Source organism: Atractosteus spatula, chromosome 8 (genome assembly GCF_055471065.1).
Source record: "Atractosteus spatula isolate fAtrSpa1 chromosome 8, fAtrSpa1.hap1, whole genome shotgun sequence".
Taxonomy (NCBI): Eukaryota; Metazoa; Chordata; class Actinopteri; order Semionotiformes; family Lepisosteidae; genus Atractosteus; species Atractosteus spatula.
Window position 1 is genome coordinate 42,117,953 of NC_142713.1, and position 22,005 is coordinate 42,139,957.

At 35.3% G+C, this 22,005-nt stretch overlaps 1 protein-coding gene across 2 annotated transcripts in view; it reads left to right on the top strand.

Moving 5' to 3' along the window:
* cerk (ceramide kinase) overlaps positions 1-19,491 on the top strand; it is a 45,427-nt gene extending 25,936 nt beyond the window's left edge. For both annotated transcript variants that reach the window (XM_088923671.1, XM_088923672.1), the window contains 7 exons: positions 279-353; positions 1,685-1,837; positions 2,401-2,506; positions 3,160-3,242; positions 7,803-8,008; positions 14,810-15,018; positions 16,398-19,491. In XM_088923671.1, coding sequence (XP_088779797.1) covers positions 279-353; positions 1,685-1,837; positions 2,401-2,506; positions 3,160-3,242; positions 7,803-8,008; positions 14,810-15,018; positions 16,398-16,458 — 893 coding nt within the window. In that variant the 3' untranslated portion in view covers positions 16,459-19,491. The remainder of the gene's footprint in view (positions 1-278; positions 354-1,684; positions 1,838-2,400; positions 2,507-3,159; positions 3,243-7,802; positions 8,009-14,809; positions 15,019-16,397) is intronic.
* Positions 19,492-22,005: the final 2,514 nt, after the last annotated feature.

Here is a 22,005-nt window from a genome sequence, read left to right on the forward strand (position 1 = left end):
AACAGACCTGGTAAGGGAAACAGTAATCATTTAAAATTTATGGAAACATTATTCTTATCTTATTTTTTTATTTTTTTAAATTTTGTTTTAATATTTTGATTCTGTTGCAATAAGATTGTGTGACAGTTTAAAGTAAATTATGATATATTTCTATCCTATTAAAGTTTATTTTGGATTGTCTGTCTTAAGCTTATGAATTAAGTTTCAGTATGATTTTGAAAATCCATCCTTCTTGTGTTTTATCAGACTAAAACTATAAATCTCTCCTTTTAAACTAGGCTCAACAGACTGCATTTGCTATGCAACGATTGGCATTAATGACCCAGTGACTTCAGCCTTACATATTATTGTGGGTGAGTAGGTAAATTGTAAAGTAATTATGTATGGTACAAAAAATGAGACAAAGCACAATGAATAACCAGTTTCTAATTTTGTCTTTAATCTGATTCTGGTAAAAATATATTTTTCTGCATGAATGAATTAATGCTCTATTTTTAATCTGTGAGATAATGCTCATGATGTACGAGGATGTGGTCCTACAAAATACTTTTTATTTTGCTGTTCTATGGTCTACTGTGTTCTACATATTTGGTTCGTGTTTTAAATTAAATAAAATGTAATACTTTATCTGGCCTACAACGTAACTATAGCAACAAAGTTGAACTTTATTATTTTAATAATTGTTGATAATGAAGTACCTTTTAGTACACATCTAACATTGTTGTGAATATCCATTTTCAGTGATCATTTATTCTAATAAGATAAGATCACTTTATTGGCCATATACAGTTTCTTGTATTAGGAATTTGTCTTTTTTCCCATACCCCAACTTGCTCTCCATGAGAGACACAGATAGGGAGAGAAGTTTGGGGTCAGGGCACAGGGTCAGTCATTTATACGGCGCCCCTGGAGGAGTTGGGGTTAAGGGGCTTACTGAGGGGCCCAACGGAGTAGGATTCCTCTGCCTGCCACAGGATACGAACCGGCGACAGCCACAGACACAGATCCTTTGCTACAGAGCCACTGCACCACCCAATAGAGGGTTGCAGTGTGTTGGAGCCTTATCCAGCAGACCATGAGAGCATGTCAGGGTACACCTTAGATAGGGCACTAGTCTATCGCAAAATACATGAACTTAGCACACACACACATACATACAGGGGACATCTTTAGAGTTGCTAGTTAAGCTGCTCGGTTGTCTCTGGATGGAATGTTGGCAGAAATCAGAACACCCTAGGAAAAACTTGCACAACCACAGGGAAAGAAACAGGAGTTTCCGCACAGAAGGCACTTCAGGTTGCACAGAACCCAGGAACCAAAAGCATGGAGGCATTGGCACTAAGTGCCATACCACTGTGCTACTCCTCTGCAGCTACATGTTTTATTTACATTTAGAAAATGCACAGACTTACATTTTTTTCTATAGTGTACTGTATGAGTAAATCTTCTGTCTTGCAAAATGCACTCCACCTTTTTAAATATGAAAAAACCTTTAAAATTCTTTAAAATATTACTGTGGTGTTAATTTGCTGTTGTGTAGGAATATTCACATTTATTATATTCTTTATCTCAATATGTTGCATTGGGGAAGCCTGTGCTGCTTTCCACACATTACATGGCTTATTAGATTCTGTGCTTATGCATGTTTATATTCTAATATTAGTTTTATTAAATATTGTTTTAGGTGATTCTCAGGCCTTGGATGTCTGTTCAGTGCACCATAATGACACATTTCTGAAGTACTCAGTATCCCTACTCGGATATGGGTTTTACGGCGATATACTGGCTGACAGTGAAAAGAAACGATGGATGGGTCCAGCTAGATACGATTTTTCAGGTAATTGTTTTTATGGAAAAATGTGCTTGTGAAACATTAAAGAATGAATGGCTCGAAGGTAGGTGGGTTAAAGGATCCTGCCTTCACTTCACTCATTCTCCCGTGGTTATGGGAATTGTAGCTGAGACTTGAGGAATGCAATTGGCTATGCTGAAGCAGATGTAAAAAAACAAGCTGTTCAAATTTTTTTTTAATTCTTTTGAGATTCATCTGAACAAATTCAGTTGTTAGTAGTAAAAAACAGATTAGAGGACCCATGAGAAAAGTATGTGAAAAAAACAAGAACAGGAGGCACGTTGTATAAAATGCGTTGTGGGAATATTGGACAAAATACTTTGCCCAGTTGTTGAAGTCAGTACTGTGGCTTCTTTCAAGATAAATCTTGAATCATTTAGCTACTAGCTAACAAAAATGGATCAATAGACCAAATGGCTTACTTTCATTTGTTAATTTTCCTATGTTTTATGTTTCATATGTTGTAAATATGTTCCTCTGTTATGTTGTGTCCACTACACCACTGATTAAATCAGCTGTTTGTATTTTGTATTGCTGTTATTTATTAGGTATCAAGACATTTCTATCTCATCACTACTATGAAGGAACAGTATCCTTTCAACCAGCCACTGATATCTTGGGAAACCCAAGAGACAAAACCAAGTGCAGATCAGGGTAAATAATATTAACGTATTTCTATCCTAGGATTAATTATGCTTCATCAGTAGAGGAGTGATTGCTACAATGCTGTACTATTGTGACCATAACTTGAAAAGTACAAGTTAAAAAACAGGCAGAGACCTGCCACATAAACATGTCATCGCTCAGAAGAGACTTATTTAAATCAGTTCTACTGTAAATATACTTGTGAGGCTTCTTAAGTAAAACACGGTTCTCTTTGTGATGCAGCTTGATATAGGCACGCTGCATTACATGCTCTTGACAGTGGAATTTATATTGGGATTTTCTGAGCTTTGTGTTCACCTTGCCAAATACTCAGGGTCTCCACCAAGATCAGTTTGTCTAGTAAGGCATCTTTCTTCTATAATTCTGTGATGTATCTTTATGCTGTCTCTAGTGTTGTGCCATTATCAAAACATTTCTTCTATGTGCTTATTTTTAATTTTTTGGGAATAATGTTTCATTAAAGAGTGCTTAATATAGAGAGATACCTATTCTGTTTGATATTGCCTGTAATGTTTGTGCTTTAATCTTTGGGAAAGTAGGCTATTTCTGTTCATGCCAAAAGGATTGTGTATGTTTTTTTTCTCCATTTAATAAAATGTTCCTAATGGAATGGAAGCAACATTAACTTTATTTTCCCTCAGGTGCTATGTCTGCCAGCATAATGGACAACTGTTCTCTGAAGAAATACGGGATGAAAGTGTTGAGGGGGGTGTTAGTGAAAATGGTAAGAAAACAAGTTTAATAGTCTAATGAAACATCAGCACAAAATCATCCTCCAGTAAATATGAAATTGCTGTAATGTTTAAAATGATCCTGTGGAAAAAAAATGCTTAAATTCAGTGTTATTTTGACAAGTGTCTAGTGTTAGAAAAAGCCGAACACAACATTTCGTATCAGTGCTCGTCATTTGGAAAGACCCTGACACAAGCACCAATAATATTTTTGATGCACAGCCCAGGCACGTAAGAAACATGACTTTCATCACTCAGAAGAGACTTATTTAAGACAGTACTACTATAAATATACCTCTGAGGCTTCTTAGGTAAAACACAGTTCTGTTAAACTAAAGCACATGCAGAAGGATCCCACTTCTTACCATAGTGATATGAACACATGGGCTAAGATAAACATAGAGGGAGACCCTAAACTCCTGGTACTGCAAGCCTGCTAATGATATAATTTTCAAGAGGTAGAAATCCATTGTTTTTTGTTGATTACCTTAGGTTGTTTTCTGTCTCAAAGTTTTCCAAAGTAGTATTAATAGATTCTGATTAAAGAAAATGTTTCTGATTAAATGTTTCATAACTTTTCTGTTTATGAATGCTTATTGATGTGGTGTACAGTATGTAAATCACAATTTCCTTTCCATAGGTGTTACAATTTAATCATTTAAGAAAAACTTTTCACTGCTTCATAGTTCATTGCAAAGCTGAAATTGATTAATCATGTTTCTTTCATCTGCTAAAATGACATTAAATGCAAAAAACTCACAGCAGCACAAGCATGTTTCAGGAGAAACATTTTTAGGACCCAAACTACCTAATCTTACACATCCTGCAAACAGGATGAAGTACAGCAAAGAGGAAGAAAACAATAATTTGTCACCATTGTCCAGTGTAACTTCTATTTAAACCTTTTCCTGAAGTTTAATAAATTGCACTGAAAAAATGCATATGGGATTATTTAAACAATTCAATCCAATACAGTAAGTGAAGCAAGATGTGATAATTACTGCGTAAGAATAAGAAGTTGGATTAGCTGCACAATAAGCTGAAAAGAAGGAATAGCTATACTGTTAGCATTATTAGTTCCATGTGAGGTTATTAAAGATGGCCATATGATCAAAATGGATATAAGTTTGAGAACATACAAGTTAAACAGTGTAACCATACTTGTCTTAGCAGTAATGTTTGTATTGTTCAGCTATATTGTGAAGAAGCATTCAAGGAATCCAGAAATTTCATAAAATTGCAAACATTTTAAGCTCTCAAAAGAGAAAATAAAACATTAGAGGGTACATTTTTGTTTTTTGCATGTGTAAGTATGGGATATATAATCTTATCCAGACTTTTCTGGAAGTGTTGAGTATGGGAAGTGTGAATATTGATCGTATGTAACCCATATGTACAGTATGTTTAGTGAAAACAGTTAATTCTATTCTCACTTTTATTTACAGCTAGGCATCTGATTTTTTGTGGGCTATTATAATGCTTTTTCATCATTTCCTAAATGTCCATAGGGGACAAAAGTTAAAATAAACCGTGATTTTTTTTATCTGAATGAACATCTCCTTTTCTGCTGTAATGGAATGGAAGAATGCATGCAGTAATAAAATACAAATAGCTTCCAATGACAAATAATACAAATGTTAAATTCCAATTTAACACTTAATATACTGATTACTAATGGAAAATGAACAGGCTCTATTTTCTGAAGGTTTGCATACTATATTTTGCATTAATATAAGTGATCCTCTAGGATCTTGTTCAATTAGCATAGAAAATTTAATGTAGCTTTGAATTTGTGTAGGAAATAATTGGGTGATAGTCTGAATTATATGTATAGTATGTCTTATTTTATCAGCATAATTTGTTTGCTGAAAATTTGCAATTGTCTTACTCATATTTACGGGTTATTGGTTATTTCTGAGCACTTCTGTACTGTAGAAGACTAGATATTTGAATAGGTGTTTCCCTTTTAAAAAAATTAGAATGACTCTGCATTAACATTCAAAGCTGACATTCAGAAGTGCATTTTTGTTGGCATATTTTATATAACATATAATTGAATTTATATTCATTCTTTGTTTTCACCATGAATAGTATTTGTTTTCACTGCACTTTTAATATTTTTAGGGTGTAGGGTGCTTTTTCACATTTTTTAACCTTAGTTAAAAATTCATGATTCATGATTCTGATTTCTGTGGTGTATACTGTATGAAATAAAATATACTTAATAGTCTTTACATAATTTTTTTTTACCAGATTACACATTGATGTTCTTTAGAGTGATTACTGTAAATATACTTAAAACTACCCATGACCAACACTGCTTTTTTACAAAATAGTGAAGTTAACTATAGCCAGTCCTGTCTAATTGTGTATGTTGAGCAAACTTGAGCATAGGTGGCATCTTTCTGGCATAAATGGACATTATCAGGCTTGGAGAGATTACTTGTCTGAATATAAGGTTACAATAGAATCTGCTAGATCAACCTACTTCTCTCACATCATTGAAAATTACCATAACAACCACAGACATCTTTTCTCCACCATCAACAGCTTACTAAAGCCAAACCGCCCCACAATATTACCTGCCTCATTGCAACTTTGCAACACATTCTTAGATTTCTACACCTCCAAGACCGACAACATTTGGCATCACATTCTCTCCATTACGCATATAATTTCCATACCTCCTCCCTCCTTATCCAACTTTTCTGGTTCCCTTCTCTCCAAATTCTCTCTTCTTGACTCAGCATCCCTCAATAAACTAGTTACACACATGAAACCCACCACATCTATTTTAGATCTCATTGGTCTTGTTAGGACTGGTGTTCCTCAGGGCTCAATACTGGGCCCCTTGCTCTTCAGCATTTACATGTTTCCACTTGGTCAGTTTTTAAGATCACATGCCCTCAATTATCATTTCTATGCTGATGATACTCAAATATACATCCGTACCAAACGTGACACTGATGTGGCTGTCTCTATTCTATCTAATTGCATCTCTGACATTAAAACTTTTGAAGACTCAAATTTCCTTCATCTTAACTGTGACAAGACTGAAGTCATGCTTATTGGCACCCCCCATCAACTTTGTAAAGCCAATCCTGTAACCCCATCTGTATCTGTATCTGTGATGATTCTGTACTTGTGCTTCAGTCTAAGTTGAAAAACCTTGGAGTGATATTTGATTCTGGCTTAACATTCGACCCACATGTGCAGCATATTGTCAAAACATCTTTTTTTCACCTCAGAAATATCGCTAGACTATGCCCTATGTTGTTGTTGTTGTTGTTATTATTATGTTAGAAAACAAAAACTGTGGCATGGTGTCAAGTTATTTAGCACTACTGCCTCACAGCTTTAGGGTTCAGGTTTTATTCCATTATCTGTCTGTATATAACTTGCATGTTAACATGTTCAATCTTTGTGCAAGTTTTTCCTGGATACTCAATTTCACAAAAACATGTGGACAAGGTTCAGTTTAACTGGCACATAATTTTCCATCCTAGGGTTCAATCCCTGTTCCCTCAAGAGGAGGGAAGCTGGACACCCAAGCTAGCTACATCTTCATTTTTTGATAGTTTACAGTATGTCGAGAGTCAATTAAGAATAAATTTTCAGTTACAAAGGTGACCAGGAGAGTACCCATTTATAAGGCGGGGAATTTACTGCAGCAATTAGAGTGCCTTGCTTAAGTGTACAAAAGCAACATCCAGCTTAGAATTTGGTCCTTCTGGCCTGGAATCTGGAGCCATAATTATATCCTGTCAAGAAGAGGCTCTGGTGCCTCTTCTGGTTAGAATTGAGTATGAGTTGTATGAATACTTGTTTGTACTTAAGGAGTTCATAGAAAATTAATTAGTCCAAAGTGTTTCATACTTAAAAACCAGGTTATCACTGATGAGTATTATGCATACTGTAGATCCTGTGAAAGCTTGGCCAATTACTAGACATAAACGTTATTGAGTAGATTCTTTGACCAATTACAATGAACATTTTTCTTGGGAGTCCTTATCTGTGTTCAGCTGGTCTTTATCTATGTAGAAGATGATTTCCAACTCCCAGAGCCTGTTAGCATCGTTGGAGACCATACCAAATCTGCAGTAGTATCATATCATATGTTTGTTTTTAAATATATTACTACAAATAACATTAATACATCACAGTTCCTTAATTTAATTACTGACTTGAATTCTAACATTTTATATCTTACTTGAATAATTGTGCAATAGTGTTAAATTGCATAGGAAGTGCCAGATATCTTTAATTTATAACAGCAGTATCCTACATTTTTAAACTCCAGAATGATTTTATTTCAATAATAGGTCTTTACATCATTTCAGTGTGATTAAACCCTGAAGAGAGCACAATTCTTAACACAAAATTGCTTAAATGGTTTTGTGTAATCAGTATTAAACACCATTTTCATTTAAATAAGAGTTGTGAAGATATTTATTTTCTCAACAGTCTTGTTAAAGATGATCTGCAAACCTCATAACTATAAAGAAGTGTGTGAACTAAAGCATGGATAACCTTCTTGTACTTGTGTATTTTAGAAGATGAAAGAGAATGGAAAGTTGTCAAGGGGAAGTTTCTTGCCATCAATGCTGCCAGTATGAGCTGTGCTTGTCCGCGCAGCCCTAAAGGTCTTTCCCCGGCAGCACACCTAGCAGATGGGACAACAGACATCATACTTGTCCGCAAATGTTCCAGGCTGAACTTCCTTCGGCACCTCCTTCGACATACCAGTAAAGATGATCAGGTACCAGTAGATTACATTAATAAGTTAATAAGGTATTTTTTATCCACTTAACATTTGCATAAACAGTGATGCCTGAAGTATTGACTATTGCACTGTTTACGTAAAAGTGGTATGTTGAACCAGTTCCTTATTTGCCGTCAGTTCCCAGCATATGTACAATGCTAATATCTATTTTGTGTGCATTTTCATGTGTGGAATGTTTCATTGAATTGAAACTAAATATCATCATTTTGGAGTGTGATATTTAGACTTCACTTGATTTCAGTAACCTGTGCAAGTGACTGAATAAGATACAAATGTGCAATGATCTAATTTCCAACAAGATCTTAATTTCCTCCATAGAATCTAACAAGAACCTAGAGTGTTAATGACACTGACTTTTGCTACCATATCCTAGTGCTTGATCAGTGGAAATCATGGTTGGAAATACACCTGGTTATGGTTATCCACCTTGAGCCCTGTAAGCATGAGCCTACGTTTCCCTCAAAATCTCAATTCAATTGGATGATCAGAATAGAGTGGAATTGCCAGAGCCCATGTCAGCAGAGTTCCAAAAATACAGATGCAGCCATTCAAAACAAGCAGGGTACGCTGCGGTATAACCAGGTGGGTGTGTCACATCAAAACGCGGTATAATGCGTCATTTACCATATGCAAATTAGATTGTCAATAGTATCCGGAATCACCTTGTAAAACCACCAGGAGGAGCTAATAAAGCTTAACCTCTCATGTACAGCATTTGAGCTTTTAAATTTAAACTGTGTATTACAGCATGTTAATCATCAGTCATTAAAAAGTTGGTATATTTTATGAAAGCAAGATTGCTCAGTTGGGCAAAAGTACACAACCTACCTTTATTATAAATATTTTAATTATGCAGAAATATTTTATGCATCAAAGTCTTTACCGAAGATATTACTAATAGTATTAATAATGAATGACCTTGGACAAGCTGTGAACTCAAAGTATTACCCTGGTCCACATTCTTTGTAACCGTCTTTGTAAACGAAAATACTTTATTTTTTCATTGACAAAAAGTAACACCACAGCATTTTGTTGATCCGATCACGCATTAGTTTCCAATCATACAAAGTAAGTCACAGCCACAAGTAACTAACAAGGACAGGACATTAGCTAGCCATTATGATAAAGGAATAAATGACTTGTTTTTGTTTATTTCTTTAGCACATTTATTTGAACATTTCCATCAATCATACAAGCACTGAAAAACTGTCCAATCCCTAGTTCATCAGGCATTTTCTTTTTCACTGCGGGAGTGCTCCTACTGGTCCTGGTCTCAGTGCTTTCTAGGATATAACGCCAGCGATTTGTTGTTAAAATTGGGTTTCCTATAACGCCACAGCGAACTCTCGTTTTTATGTCCACTATAACAGACATAATCTCTCTTGCTTTTAACCGAGCGTTTCATAATTTCTAAGAATGAAAATGATTTAAACTATGCGACACTTATCATTCAACGAGAGCTCAAAATATCACAAGGATCCTCAAGAGCGCAACAAAGACAGCAGAAAAAGATATCGGATACATGAGAATCCAAACTTTTTTATCTACGCTAAGAAGTAGTCTTTAAAATTTCTTTATCACACAGTGAAGTCAAAATTCCGGGGTGTGCGTATATTAGAGAATATAGCGCGTCTTCGAAAAGTGTGTCAGCCAATCAGATTTCAGGACCGGAATTATCAATTTTATAATAGGGAATATAGTATGGAATCATGTATCTAAAGAAATTAATAATGATATTAATTTAAGGATCTAAATATCTAAAAATATGTATCTATATAGCTGGTAGTATTACTGTATTCCACTTTCTTTGTAAACGCGGAAAAACAGATTCACAACGCGAAGCTGTGTCACTCTTCTGTGTAAAAAAAAACGGTTTGAACACCATGGCTGCTGTTTTTAATGAGCTGCTGAGTAAAGAATAGGAATGTTCCTGCTGTCAGTCTTTACCGAAGTTATCACTAATAGTATTAATAATGAATGACCTTGGACAATATGTAAACTCAGAGTATTACCCTGGTCCACATTCTTTGTAATCGTCTTTGTAAAGACTTTATTTTTTCATTGACAAAATGTAACACCACAGCATTAAGTTGATCTGATCACGTATTCGTTTCCAATCATACAAAGTAAGTCTTGAGAATCTACGATTCACCATGCCTTTCACATGCTCATAAACTATATTAATTTAGGAACATAAACATATTATGTAAACTGTACTGTATATTGCTGGTCTTGGTAGTTTAAAGAAAAAATAGACACCAGTATTCCATTTCTCCCTAAACATTTTAAGCATCAAAGTCTTACATGTGGTTATTTCAGAAATGTTTTTAAGTGCTCCTTCTGACCATATATTACTTTACGTTTATATACTTTGTGAAAATTGATTGTTTAAACCTTTTCTGCGTATACGCTTCTTATTGGATTAAACAAAAGCATATTTTTTTAATTGGATTAATAGGGAATATAATATGGATTTCCGTATCTAAATAAATTAATAACAGTATAACTATATTCATGTACTGTTGCACAAACAGTAGTATAAGACTTTCCATTGATATGCGCTTGTCACATGAGTGCCTCGGTGGCATGATAGGTTAAGTGACTGATTTATGACCCTGAGGTTGAGTGTTCAAACCCAACTGTTGCCGTCAGTTTTCTTTTAACAAAAACATTTCTTTGAAAAACTAAAATAGCAAATATTATTGGCATTATATTGACATTTTTTATATTTCTAAATATCACAACATGTTCGTACTGTATGTACACAGTGGTACCACAGGGTGTAGGGCGCAAATCCACGTGAGCCTGAAAGCCCAACATTAATGTTGTGCATTTCCCTGGCGCTGCGTGGTTATCGCATCTATTAAAATGAATAACAGCAAAAACATGGCCCATGGTGTTCACCATGATTTTTTTTTACACAGAAGACTGACACAGCTTCGCGTTGTGAATCTGTTTTTCTAAGAAAGCGTGTCCGTGGGGGAAGGTGGAGTGTCTTTCACTGGAAGACTCGCTCTATTCAACTTTGAAAATACCTGTAAAACCGGTTTAATTCGGCACAGCCAGCACTCCCTCAGAGAGAGATGAAAACCCCGCAGCACCAGGCGAATGCACAACATTAATGTAGGGCTTTTGGGCTCATGTGGATTTGCGCCCTACTGTACAACCTGCGGTACTGCTCTGTACATACAGTACGAACATGTTGTGATATTTAGAAATATAAAAAATGTCAGTATACTGTAGTGTCCATAATATTTGCTATTTTAGTTTTTCAAAGAAATGTTTGTTAAAAGAAAACTCATAGCGATTGCTGGATTTGAACACCCGACCTCACGCTTATAAATCAGTCACTTAAGCTGTCACGCCACCAAGGTAAGTCATGTGACATGCACTGAAACAGCAATACACATATCGATATAGAAATAGTTATACTGTTATTAATTTATTTAGATGCGCGAATCCATATTATATTCCCTATTAATCCAATTAAAAAAATATGCTTTTGTTTAATCCAATAACGAGTGTATTCGCAGAAAAGGTTAAAACGATCAATTTTCACAAAGTATATAAACGTACAGTAACATGGTCAGAAGGAGCACGTAAAAACATTTAGAAATAACCACATGTAAGACTTTGATGCTTAAAATGTTTGGGGAGAAATGGAATACTGGTGTGTATTTTTTCTTTAAAATACCAATACCAGCAATATGTAAACTGTATAATGTTAATGTTCCTAAATTACTATCGTTTATGACCTTCAGATGTGTTATGCTCCTATTCTTTTTATGCTCAGCTACTAAAATTTCCCTTTAGTGGTAAAATTCCATATAAATATTCAATACTAAGCGGATTAAAATGTGCACAGTAAAGTGATTAAATGATTAAATCTTTTCACTACCGACCAATGCACCACGTGTGCCCCTGTCGGTCATTTTAGCCAGACAATCACGTACCACGGTACAGTGCAGTGGCACACGCGTAGATGTCCGTGGTATGGGGTTGTACCGTGCATTTTGAATGGCTGCATCTGTATATCTCCTCAGTATGATGTACTAGTTTTTGCCATGGGTGTAAGGTTCATAATAACGTAAGTACAATGCACATAATATGATTGATGTATGCTTTGAAAAATTACTGACTGCTTTTTTTGCCAGATAAGGACATTGGTCATATTGTGTATGAATCAAAGTTGTTCATGCAGTGACTGACCAAGTAGAAATGCTATATTCTATGCCATAGTGGTATGTAATACAAATCGTCCTTGATCTTGGTACACAGTAAAGTTTAAGTTTTACTTAGAATGGAAATGGAAAAAAATGATTCACACATGTATTAATTAGGATGTTTTGTTTGGGTGAATTTTAGGATATTTTTCCATTGGTCTTGTAGGGGTTTTGTGAATTTACTAGCACAATATTTAGTCGAAACAGTAAATTGTGTGAGTTTTACTTTGCCTATTAGGCAATCGGCAGAACAACAAGGAGTCTTCACAAGGATTTACAACACATGGAATACATTTATTGAAGCATAGAGACAACTGTACATAAAATATTCAAAATATCAAGCCGATACAGAAAGGATACATAAAAACAGGGATATTATGTTAGTATACCATTGGTTACACTAGAGTCCTCATCAGTCTCTTTAAAATATTCAACAGGCACTCTTAAGTCACTACGGCTACTTAAATGAATTAAATTGATGTTAATGTGTTAGTATAACAGTTTTATTCTGGAGAGGGTGAATATTGAATTATACTCATCTACGACCGCTGACACATGCATATGCATATCATCCTTTGGCTGACCACAGAGAGAGGTCGCTTTTGCTACCTTCCTGTGATAGCCAACAGGCTGTTTGGTCCAGACACAAAGATTTTTTTAAATACTTAATGACACTTAATTAAGGGAAATAGGCCTTGTCTTTACAGTCTTTGAAACAGTAGATTGTCTGATATGCTTAAGGATGACGTACTAAAAAGTTTTGCTTAGCTGTTTTAGATGTGATAACTGATATGTGGACAGAAATGAACACTGCTGCACTTTTTGGATATATAGTGCCCTCCAGGTATTTTCATACCCTTAATGAAAAAGGAACAAAACTTATAACGGATATTTACAAATTGGGTAATGTCTCTCCTAAAAAGATTTTATTTTTGTAATTTAATTGTAATAAGAGGGAGTCATATTTGTCATAAATAATTATAAAATAACAAAAACTACAATAAAATTGTGCTGTTGAGAAATGTGGTTGAATCTCCAGAAAAACCTCCAGTGGACTCTGATGGTTTCATGTTTCCCTGGTGTAAAAGAAGTTAACACATGAAAGAAATTTTGTAGTTGCATGCATAGGTCAGAGAGCTCTAAGCAGCCTGCCAGCAAATGTTCATTGACCTCACCAAGTTGGGGAATTGCTATTAAAAATCCACAAAAAACTTCATCTCACTTTCCTCTGTTGTGTCCATTTTTGAGAAATATAACATGTACAGTATTTGTTACCACCACAGGCTGGGAAACAAATCATTGAGGGGTAAACCATAAATCCAAAGGTAGCCAACAAAAACTGACTTCTTTTTATTCAATGTCACCTGCATTAGTTGGTATTCATGGCTGGGTTGCTGCTCATCAGCATTTTGTTTAGCATAAACGGTTAAGGCTTATGTTGTTAGAACAGTGCCCATTGTGAAATCTGGTTTATCGTGTTTTGGGTTTTTATTGATTGTATGGATTCTGGAGCCCTTGTTATGATACTGTAATGCTTAACGACATTTAAGCGTGCTTGGCCAGCATCTTGAATGCTCATGCTTGGCCAGAAATTGGAATTTTAGCATGCTGCTAACTCAATGCATGCATCCACATTGACACAGAAATGGTTAACTGCACTGAAAATAAATGTTCCTGACTGGCCATCTCAATTTCAAGACCTCAATCCAATTGAACAATTCTCGTTCAAACACAGGAATGTAGTTCCCAAACAGAAACCAAAGAATCCAAAGAACCCAGAGCAATTGTCCTTATAGGAATGATAAAAAAAAACCTTCAGAAGTGCCAAAAAACCTCATAGCATACTTACAGGTGAAAACTAATGAAAATAGTCTGTGCCTGATGAACATTTAATGTTTTCTGGACATTTGACAGATATTACTTTGCTTTGTGCAATTCTATTTAGATTGTAGTATGACTTTTTGTATTTTTCAGCAGAACACTATACATTTTGTAAATGTTCCTATTCAATGGACATATAAATAAATCTGCAGTGTACTATACAGTATATACCAATAAAGCGTGAAGAATCTTGAGGAAACCCCGCACATAAAACCAAAATACACAAGTATCCCTCTAACTTCTACCACGATTCCCTGCATCATAAGAGACAGAGGTCAAAAGAAAAAAGTGTATCTACCAGTATTGTAGTGCTGTGCTTGGATTTATCTGGCTTTTCCTTAGTTTATGGATAAAGGACAAAGTTGTCACATTCTGAAAGCTGTGCATCACAGATTCAGTTGTATCTTTTTCATTGAAAGTGCAGTATTGTGTGTATCCTTGAATGAAAACAAAAAAGGACTTGGATAAATAGTAGATCAATGCAGACATGTGAACAGGCATTTTGGTACTCTGACAATACTGAGCTGCATGATTTTAAAAATTGAAGAATGAGAAGGTTTTCCAAATAAAGAACCCATTTTGTTATTTATTTTCAGCAGGAGAATACTTTAAGTACATTGAATTCCTTTTGAAAATTGCACCTTAACTGAAAATCCTTTCATCCTCTTTGCAGTTTGACCTTACCTTCATTGAAGTACACAGAGTCAGAAAATTCAAGTTCACACCAAAATACTGTGAGAGTGAAGACACTGATGTGAAGGATGTGAGAAAGAAGCTCTTTAGCCAGATCTGCAGGGACCACCCAGCATGTAGCTGTACTTCAGTTAATAGCAACTGGAATTGTGATGGAGAAATTCTGGATCATGCTGCAGTCGAAGTGGGGTATGACAGTCCAATTACTGAATTTGTAATGTTTCGCATTTTACCATGTTCAAGTTAATCTTAGGCTCCTATCAGTGGCAGATAAAAGTATACTGTATGTAATTCGGAATATTCTATATCAAAAGATGCTTTAGTTTTGTACAGTTTGTTTCTCTGTTGTTGTTTCAGATATTGTCTGATTTTTTACTAGTATACAAAAATCTTAGTTTCAGGCACTAAAAGACGGAACACTTACTTCTTTTTGCAGTGGGAGAGCTTGATTTTGTATGACTTTAGAAAGTGAACATGGTACCAAAGCTTTTTGGCAAAAAATATTTTCAGCTGAGGAGTGGCTGCTAGCTGGTGTGTTGCTAACAAATGTTTTGAACCTTTGTGTGGACAGAACCAATGTGTTCTAGATCTTCACTTGTTGAAAAAAATGCTAATATTTGAATACTGCCATATGTGTGGGCTTGCACAACATTTAATGTTTGCTAATCATATCCCCTCTTGGACTGTGTTAGGCCTGTCACTAAATTAGTATTAGAACTAAAAAAAGACACAAACCTGAGACCTGTAATTAGAGGCAAATCTCTACATTTAATCATAAGATGAAACATAATAGCCACCAGAGCAGATGCCAGGGTTTCTAGAACAACAGTGCCATATAGGCTGCTGTTAGTGGTACTGCAGCTCTGTGTGCTAACCAAAGGGATCACAAACACATCTGTTTCCATAATAATTAGGACTTGAATGAATTTAGATGTTTTATTCATTTAAAAATAATATTTATTGGACATTTCCATTTTTAAATGTCTGAAGACCATAATATGTCAGAATGAAGACATATCTACCGAGCTATATCTGTGGGGTGTTTTGCTTTTCCTTGCATTATAATTTTCTGTTACATTAAAGGTTAACAACAAAATCTGACTACAGTAAAAACAGATTTTACTGTATTACTAAAATGAAAATGTTTAGTATGACTCTATATTGTGGAATTTGAGTGTTGTATCATTATAACTAATAAGTAAATTGTGCTGTGTCAGTGATGCATGTGTTGTGTACTTAACTTGCTTGCTCTTTCACTGCTAATGCTTATTCTCTTTTAATTAAGTAAAAATCCATTTACTTATTGTAACTTTCTGTGCAGTAGTTGTTCTTGAAGTGGGTCGGCAAACATGCTTTGAAGTTACAATAACTGATGGTTGGACAGATGAGCCAAAAAGCAGTTGTGAAATGAAATGCTCTTCTTGCCTCTGCAGTTAATTAAATAATTAGAAAATGGTACTTCTTGAAAGCAGTAGCATTTGTTATCTTTATTATTGTCTGTTTTTAGTACTGTGCTTAAAGTATTATGCTTTCATAAAGATGTTGGAATTCTCATTTTGTCTTTGCAGAGTTCACTGCCAACTGATAAAGCTTTTCGCAAGAGGAATTGAGGAGAAAGCTGGAGTTTAAAATCTTCTGTTGTTCCTGTGCATTTAAGCCGAATCAGTAAACAAGTGACTTAAGCAGTCTCTTCAAATTATGTTTTGTGATAAAATGTAACTTGAACATTCACACCTAAATAATAATAATAATAATTGCTTACACTTATATAGCGCTTTTCTGGACACTCCACTCAAAGCGCTTTACAGGTAATGGGGACTCCACCACCACCAATGTGCAGCATCCACCTGGATGATGCGATGGCAACCATAGTGCGCCAGAACGCTCACCACACATCAGCTATCAGTGGGGAGAAAAGCAGAGTAATGTAGCCAATTCATAGAGGGGGATTATTAGGAGGCCATGATTGGTAAGGGCCAATGGGAAATTTGGCCAGGACGCCAGGGTTACACCCCTACTCTTTTTGAGAAATGCCCTGGGATTTTCAATGACCACAGAGAGTCAGGACCTCGGTTTTACGTCTCATCCGAAGGACGGCACCTGTTTACAGTATAGTGTCCCCGTCACTATACTGGGGCATTAGGACCCACATGGACCGCAGGGTGAGCACCCCCTGCTGGCCCCTCTAACACCTCTTCCAGCAGCAACCTTAGTTTTTCCGTGGAGGTCTCCCATCCAGGTACTGACCAGGCTCACACCTGCTTAGCTTCAGGGGGTTGCCAGTTGTGAGTTGCAGGGTGATATGGCTGCAAATACACAAATCAGTGGTACAGTGTACTGTACAAATAAAACTAAAAGGTATGGTTGTAGCTATTACCTTATAAAAAGGAACAGAGGAAAACAAAAATAAAATAGTTATGGTGCATTATTGGTGCTAAATCTTCTGCCAATAAATTAACTGAAATTTCACTTAACATTTTAAAACATTTAATTTTGTTGATTGTGAAATGAACACAGGCAGTCTAGTAAGGAATCAGACATCTAAAAGCCTGGTCATATATGGAAAACTTCAGAAAACCATTATATCTTTTTTGAGGGGTAGTGTTATTCATTTATTATATTACTTCTGGTATACCAAAAATATCCTAAGTATACTTTTGCAGCAACAACTTCACTCTTTAGATAATTGCTTTTAGCTAACCATTTTTTCTTAGCTTTAAAGCAAAGATCTGTATGACGAAATCATCATTCAAGTTTAAACATTAGGTGCCTCTATATCTGTTTTTTTTACATAGTATGTTTATCAGTGACAGTTTCAGGAAATGAAACATCAGAGCTTCTAGTATATGGCTGTTTATAGCATTTAAGAAAAAGCAAACTCAAGTCTTCTGGTTGAAACTTCATTTTTGTTTTCTAACAGTATTATGTCTTGCAACATATCAATGCAAAATGTAGAATAACATTCCAAGAACAGAAACATTGATCATTCTGTTCTATTCTCATAAAAAATAGAATTGGCATTATAGTTGTTTCACATTACTGTAGTACATTTCTTTAATTGTTTCTCTGTAGAGACCAGTAACTGATTTTAAGACATGATTTTAGTATAGTAAATGAAGCATACTAATGCACATGAAATAGATATATATTTTAAATGCAAAAATATATTTATTAAGCAAATCACTGTTGGAGAATTGGGCATTTATTAGGCTTAGTGTATATTCACTATGTGAATAGTTTTCTAGCTGTACTTTGGTTACACCTAAACAACTGCTGTTTATGCTATAACTCCACAAAGACTAATTTGACTTCACACTGTTTGGTCTTGCGTTATTATCAAGTGTTTTATGGTTTGTCACATCTTCTTTGTCTGTTTTAACTAGAGTATTTCAGGCCCATGTTGTATCTAGCACTTGTGCTGCCATGTAAACTGCCGTAAGTAGTTTTATTTATAATAAGTATGTTTATTTTCTTTTTAGTTTTTTATTTCTGCCTTGTAACCATGGTAATGCTACTGAACTTGACAAGCGATTGTGTGCAGAAATGACTTTTTAGGTGAGTCTGTCTTAACTCTCATTGTATTGAGACCATAAATTCTTATTTAAATTAAATTACCATACATTTTGTCATAGGAAAAGGCAGATTTATATGTTTATATGCCTATACTTGGAGACTAGAATTGGGCTGTTTAATTTGAAAGTGAGCTTTTTTTCAGATATATTTCCATTTACAAAGAACCCCATATTCTGTATGGATAATACTAAATTACTCAAAAAGTTGATAGTATATTAAAAATTCTTCCGAAAGTCTTTGGTAATTCAAGATTTTTCCACACCTACTTCAGTCTGCAGATAGCATGACTCTTTGAACAACACTGTGCCCATATTGCTTATGTATATCATTCTAATACCAAAAGTTGTCTGTCATGCTCTAGCTGTAGGGCATCATTGAACATGTGCTACATGTGCTGCCTCACTGCCTGAAGGGTAGATTTGATGCATTAAACATTCACTCTGCTTCTGTAAATGGTGTGTATTTAAATCTATATTTAATTTAATGGCTCTTAAAAACTGTACTATTTATTATTGAATCCTTACACTATTATTTGCTTATTTGATGAAAATGGTGTACAATACTATGTATTGTAGTAAGAGTTTTGTGCAAAAGCCCATCAAAAGATATAGAAAGTGTATATATACTGTATATTATATATTGTAGCAGTACCCCACCAGTTTCTGTACGATAACAGATAGAAGTCTCCGGTATATTTCTGCCATGCATTATAACTTCTTTCTACAAATATGAGGCTTAATTTCCAAGTAAAACAAAGTAGCAGAATATTGCACATTGGGCAACATACAATAATTCAGTAGAAACACCTAAAAAGTCCATTCTGCTGTTTGTCAAATATCCAGCAATGCTGGGCTCTTTATTTAAGTGATAGCACTCTGCTTTGTAGTTTATAGAATAGAGGTTGTGCAAACATCTCTTTTGTTCGTTAAAGGCTACTTAATTGATTAAGTCAAGACAATTTTAAGATTCCTTTATGATCTTGCAGGCTTCAAGACAACATGATGGATTGTGATCCATAAAGTTAACTATGTATTTGAGTTTTGTGATTCATTGGGGAAAAAATAAAAAAAATCAGTTAGAAATGGAAAATGTCTTGAAGTGTTTGTTAATATGAATGAGAGAAATGAAGCATTATACTCTGATATATTTCCTCTAGAGAATACAGAGCCAAAGGAAATGTACATATACATTTCATTGAAGGCAGAGGGAAGCTACACAGAGATGCCTAAGTTTGCATTTATGAAGGCTGGAGAGACTTTCTTTCATGCTATGTTTCTTTTAAGTTTTTGTGTGAGATACAATTTTACAAGTAGTATCCCATGAGGGCTTATGATCATAAAACCTGTGATGCCACAAGGGTCAAAGGTTTACTGTTACTAGATAATCTTAAAATTTAGATGTGGAAATGATTCAGCCTTTTCATGGAATGCATCTGGAGTGTTTTTCCATGTTTTATGAACTAAGAGGTATTAAAAACACAACAAATGCTATTAGTGCTAATACTCATTTGTTGCATTTTTAATAGCCCACCTTATGGCTTCATGGTGATAGAAAACAAGAAAGAGGTTGCACAGGTGGACTATACAGAAGGATCAGAATGTGTTTCTCTCAATTATTTTACAACTATTTTTCAGCAAAATAAACTGTCAACATGAGATCCAAACAGTTCTCTATTATTGTCCTTTGTTACTTTTGATACTTGTGTTAGCATTCACAGTGCCCAATGTGCATAAATGTGGAAAATGAAACAAACGGTAAGTCATTATGTCTATCACTGTTAAGGACCCAGCACAGATGCTGTCTGTGATGTGGATGGAACTTGGCTTGAATTAAAAGATGCTTGATTAATTATTTATACTGCCTTGAAATGCAAAACATTACAAAAATAATCTACTCTAGCACAAATTTTATAATCAATGAATAGTGATTGCACTTTGAACTTATTTGATCATGGGTATAGCAACGTTTGTGGTAATGCTGAGGACCATTTTTTTAAGCTTATTTACCTGTAACATGTATCTGTATAGCTAACACTATACATTCTGTGGAGCATTTTTACTGAGTTCAGATGTCTTCTAGAAAGCAGAAAAAAACATATCAGCTGTTAAGCCTTCACTGGCTTTTCTTCTCTCAAAAAGAATGAATGGGTATAAAACATGAGTAGGGAAAAAAAGAATGTGAGAAGTGGCATCATGGCAGGTGAGAAAGTATCCAAAGGAATTGATGAACACCAGGAGAAGTGTGAAAAGCTGAAATCTGCATCTGAGTTGACAGGTTTTAGAAAACTGGTCCATCATTTGGAGTTGGTGCAATAATGAATAATAAAGGTAATGGTTTTATTGACGCACTGGACGGGTAATGGGGACTCAACTCCACCATCATCAATGTGTAACACCCACCAGGATAATAAGATGGCAGCCAAAGTGCACCAATACGCTCACTACACATCAGTTCTGTGGGGAGGAGAATAGAGTAATATAGCCAGTTCATAGATGGGGATTATTAGGGACCATGACTGGTAAAGGCCAGGGGGAAATTTGTGTAGGACATTGGGTAACGCCCTTAGTCTTTTCAAGAAACACCCTGGCTTTATTTAATGACCACAGAGAGTCAAGACATCGGTTTTACATCTCATTCAAAGGACAGTGCCCTTTTACAGTATGGTATCCCCATCACTATAGTGGGGTAATAGGACCCACACAGACTGCAGGGTGAGTACTCCCTGTTGGTCCCACCAACATCTCTTCCAGCAGCAATGTCAGCTTTCCCAGGTCTCCCATCCAGGTACTGGCCAGGCTCAAACTGGAAGATGCGATCCTAGTTTCTTGGCATCTGTAGACTGTCTAGAATATAAGTGTCAGGTTGACTGCTAGACTCTCCATAGACTTGACTTTAATAGCAATGTTGAGCATTATGAACAATAATAGGGTTAAAAATAGTAGATTGACAAACAGGTTGTTTCAAAGCTTTCAAAGATAAGACAAACTGCAAAGCTGAAAGAACAACGTCTCTGAAAAGTACCCCTGATATAGCAACTTGGGAACAATTGCTAACAGCACTGTTGCTAAAGCATAAACATAAGTTTAGACATTTTTAAGCAAATTTCAAAACTACTGTAATTCAGAACCACCTATAACTATTGCCAATCAAATTTGACAAAAGCCTCCTATGCATCTAATGACAGATAAGCACTGGGTGAGAGAGTCTGTAGGCTTAGGTATAATATTCACTAAAAACAGTGAAAGTTATCCGAAGCTAAATGCCCTTTAATAAAGCCTATCTGACCATGGGGAACTTAATTTGTTCATACAAACCTCTAGCTGGCATGAAAGCATCTTATCATACAACTTGGTGTCTGACAAAGTCAGTGAGACAGGATAATAGTCCAGACAAAATGTCAGCTCTATCTTTTTTTCAATAATAAGGATTTAACAGCTGTATTAACATCTTTCCAAAAACAACCTTCCTCAACGGTATAATGTATCATGTCAAGCAATAAAGGACTTAACTGGTAACATGTAAGGTAAAAGTCAGGAGAGAAGCTATCAATACCAGGAAGTTTACTTTTTATGTCCTATGCTGCCTCTTAACTCTTAGGTACCA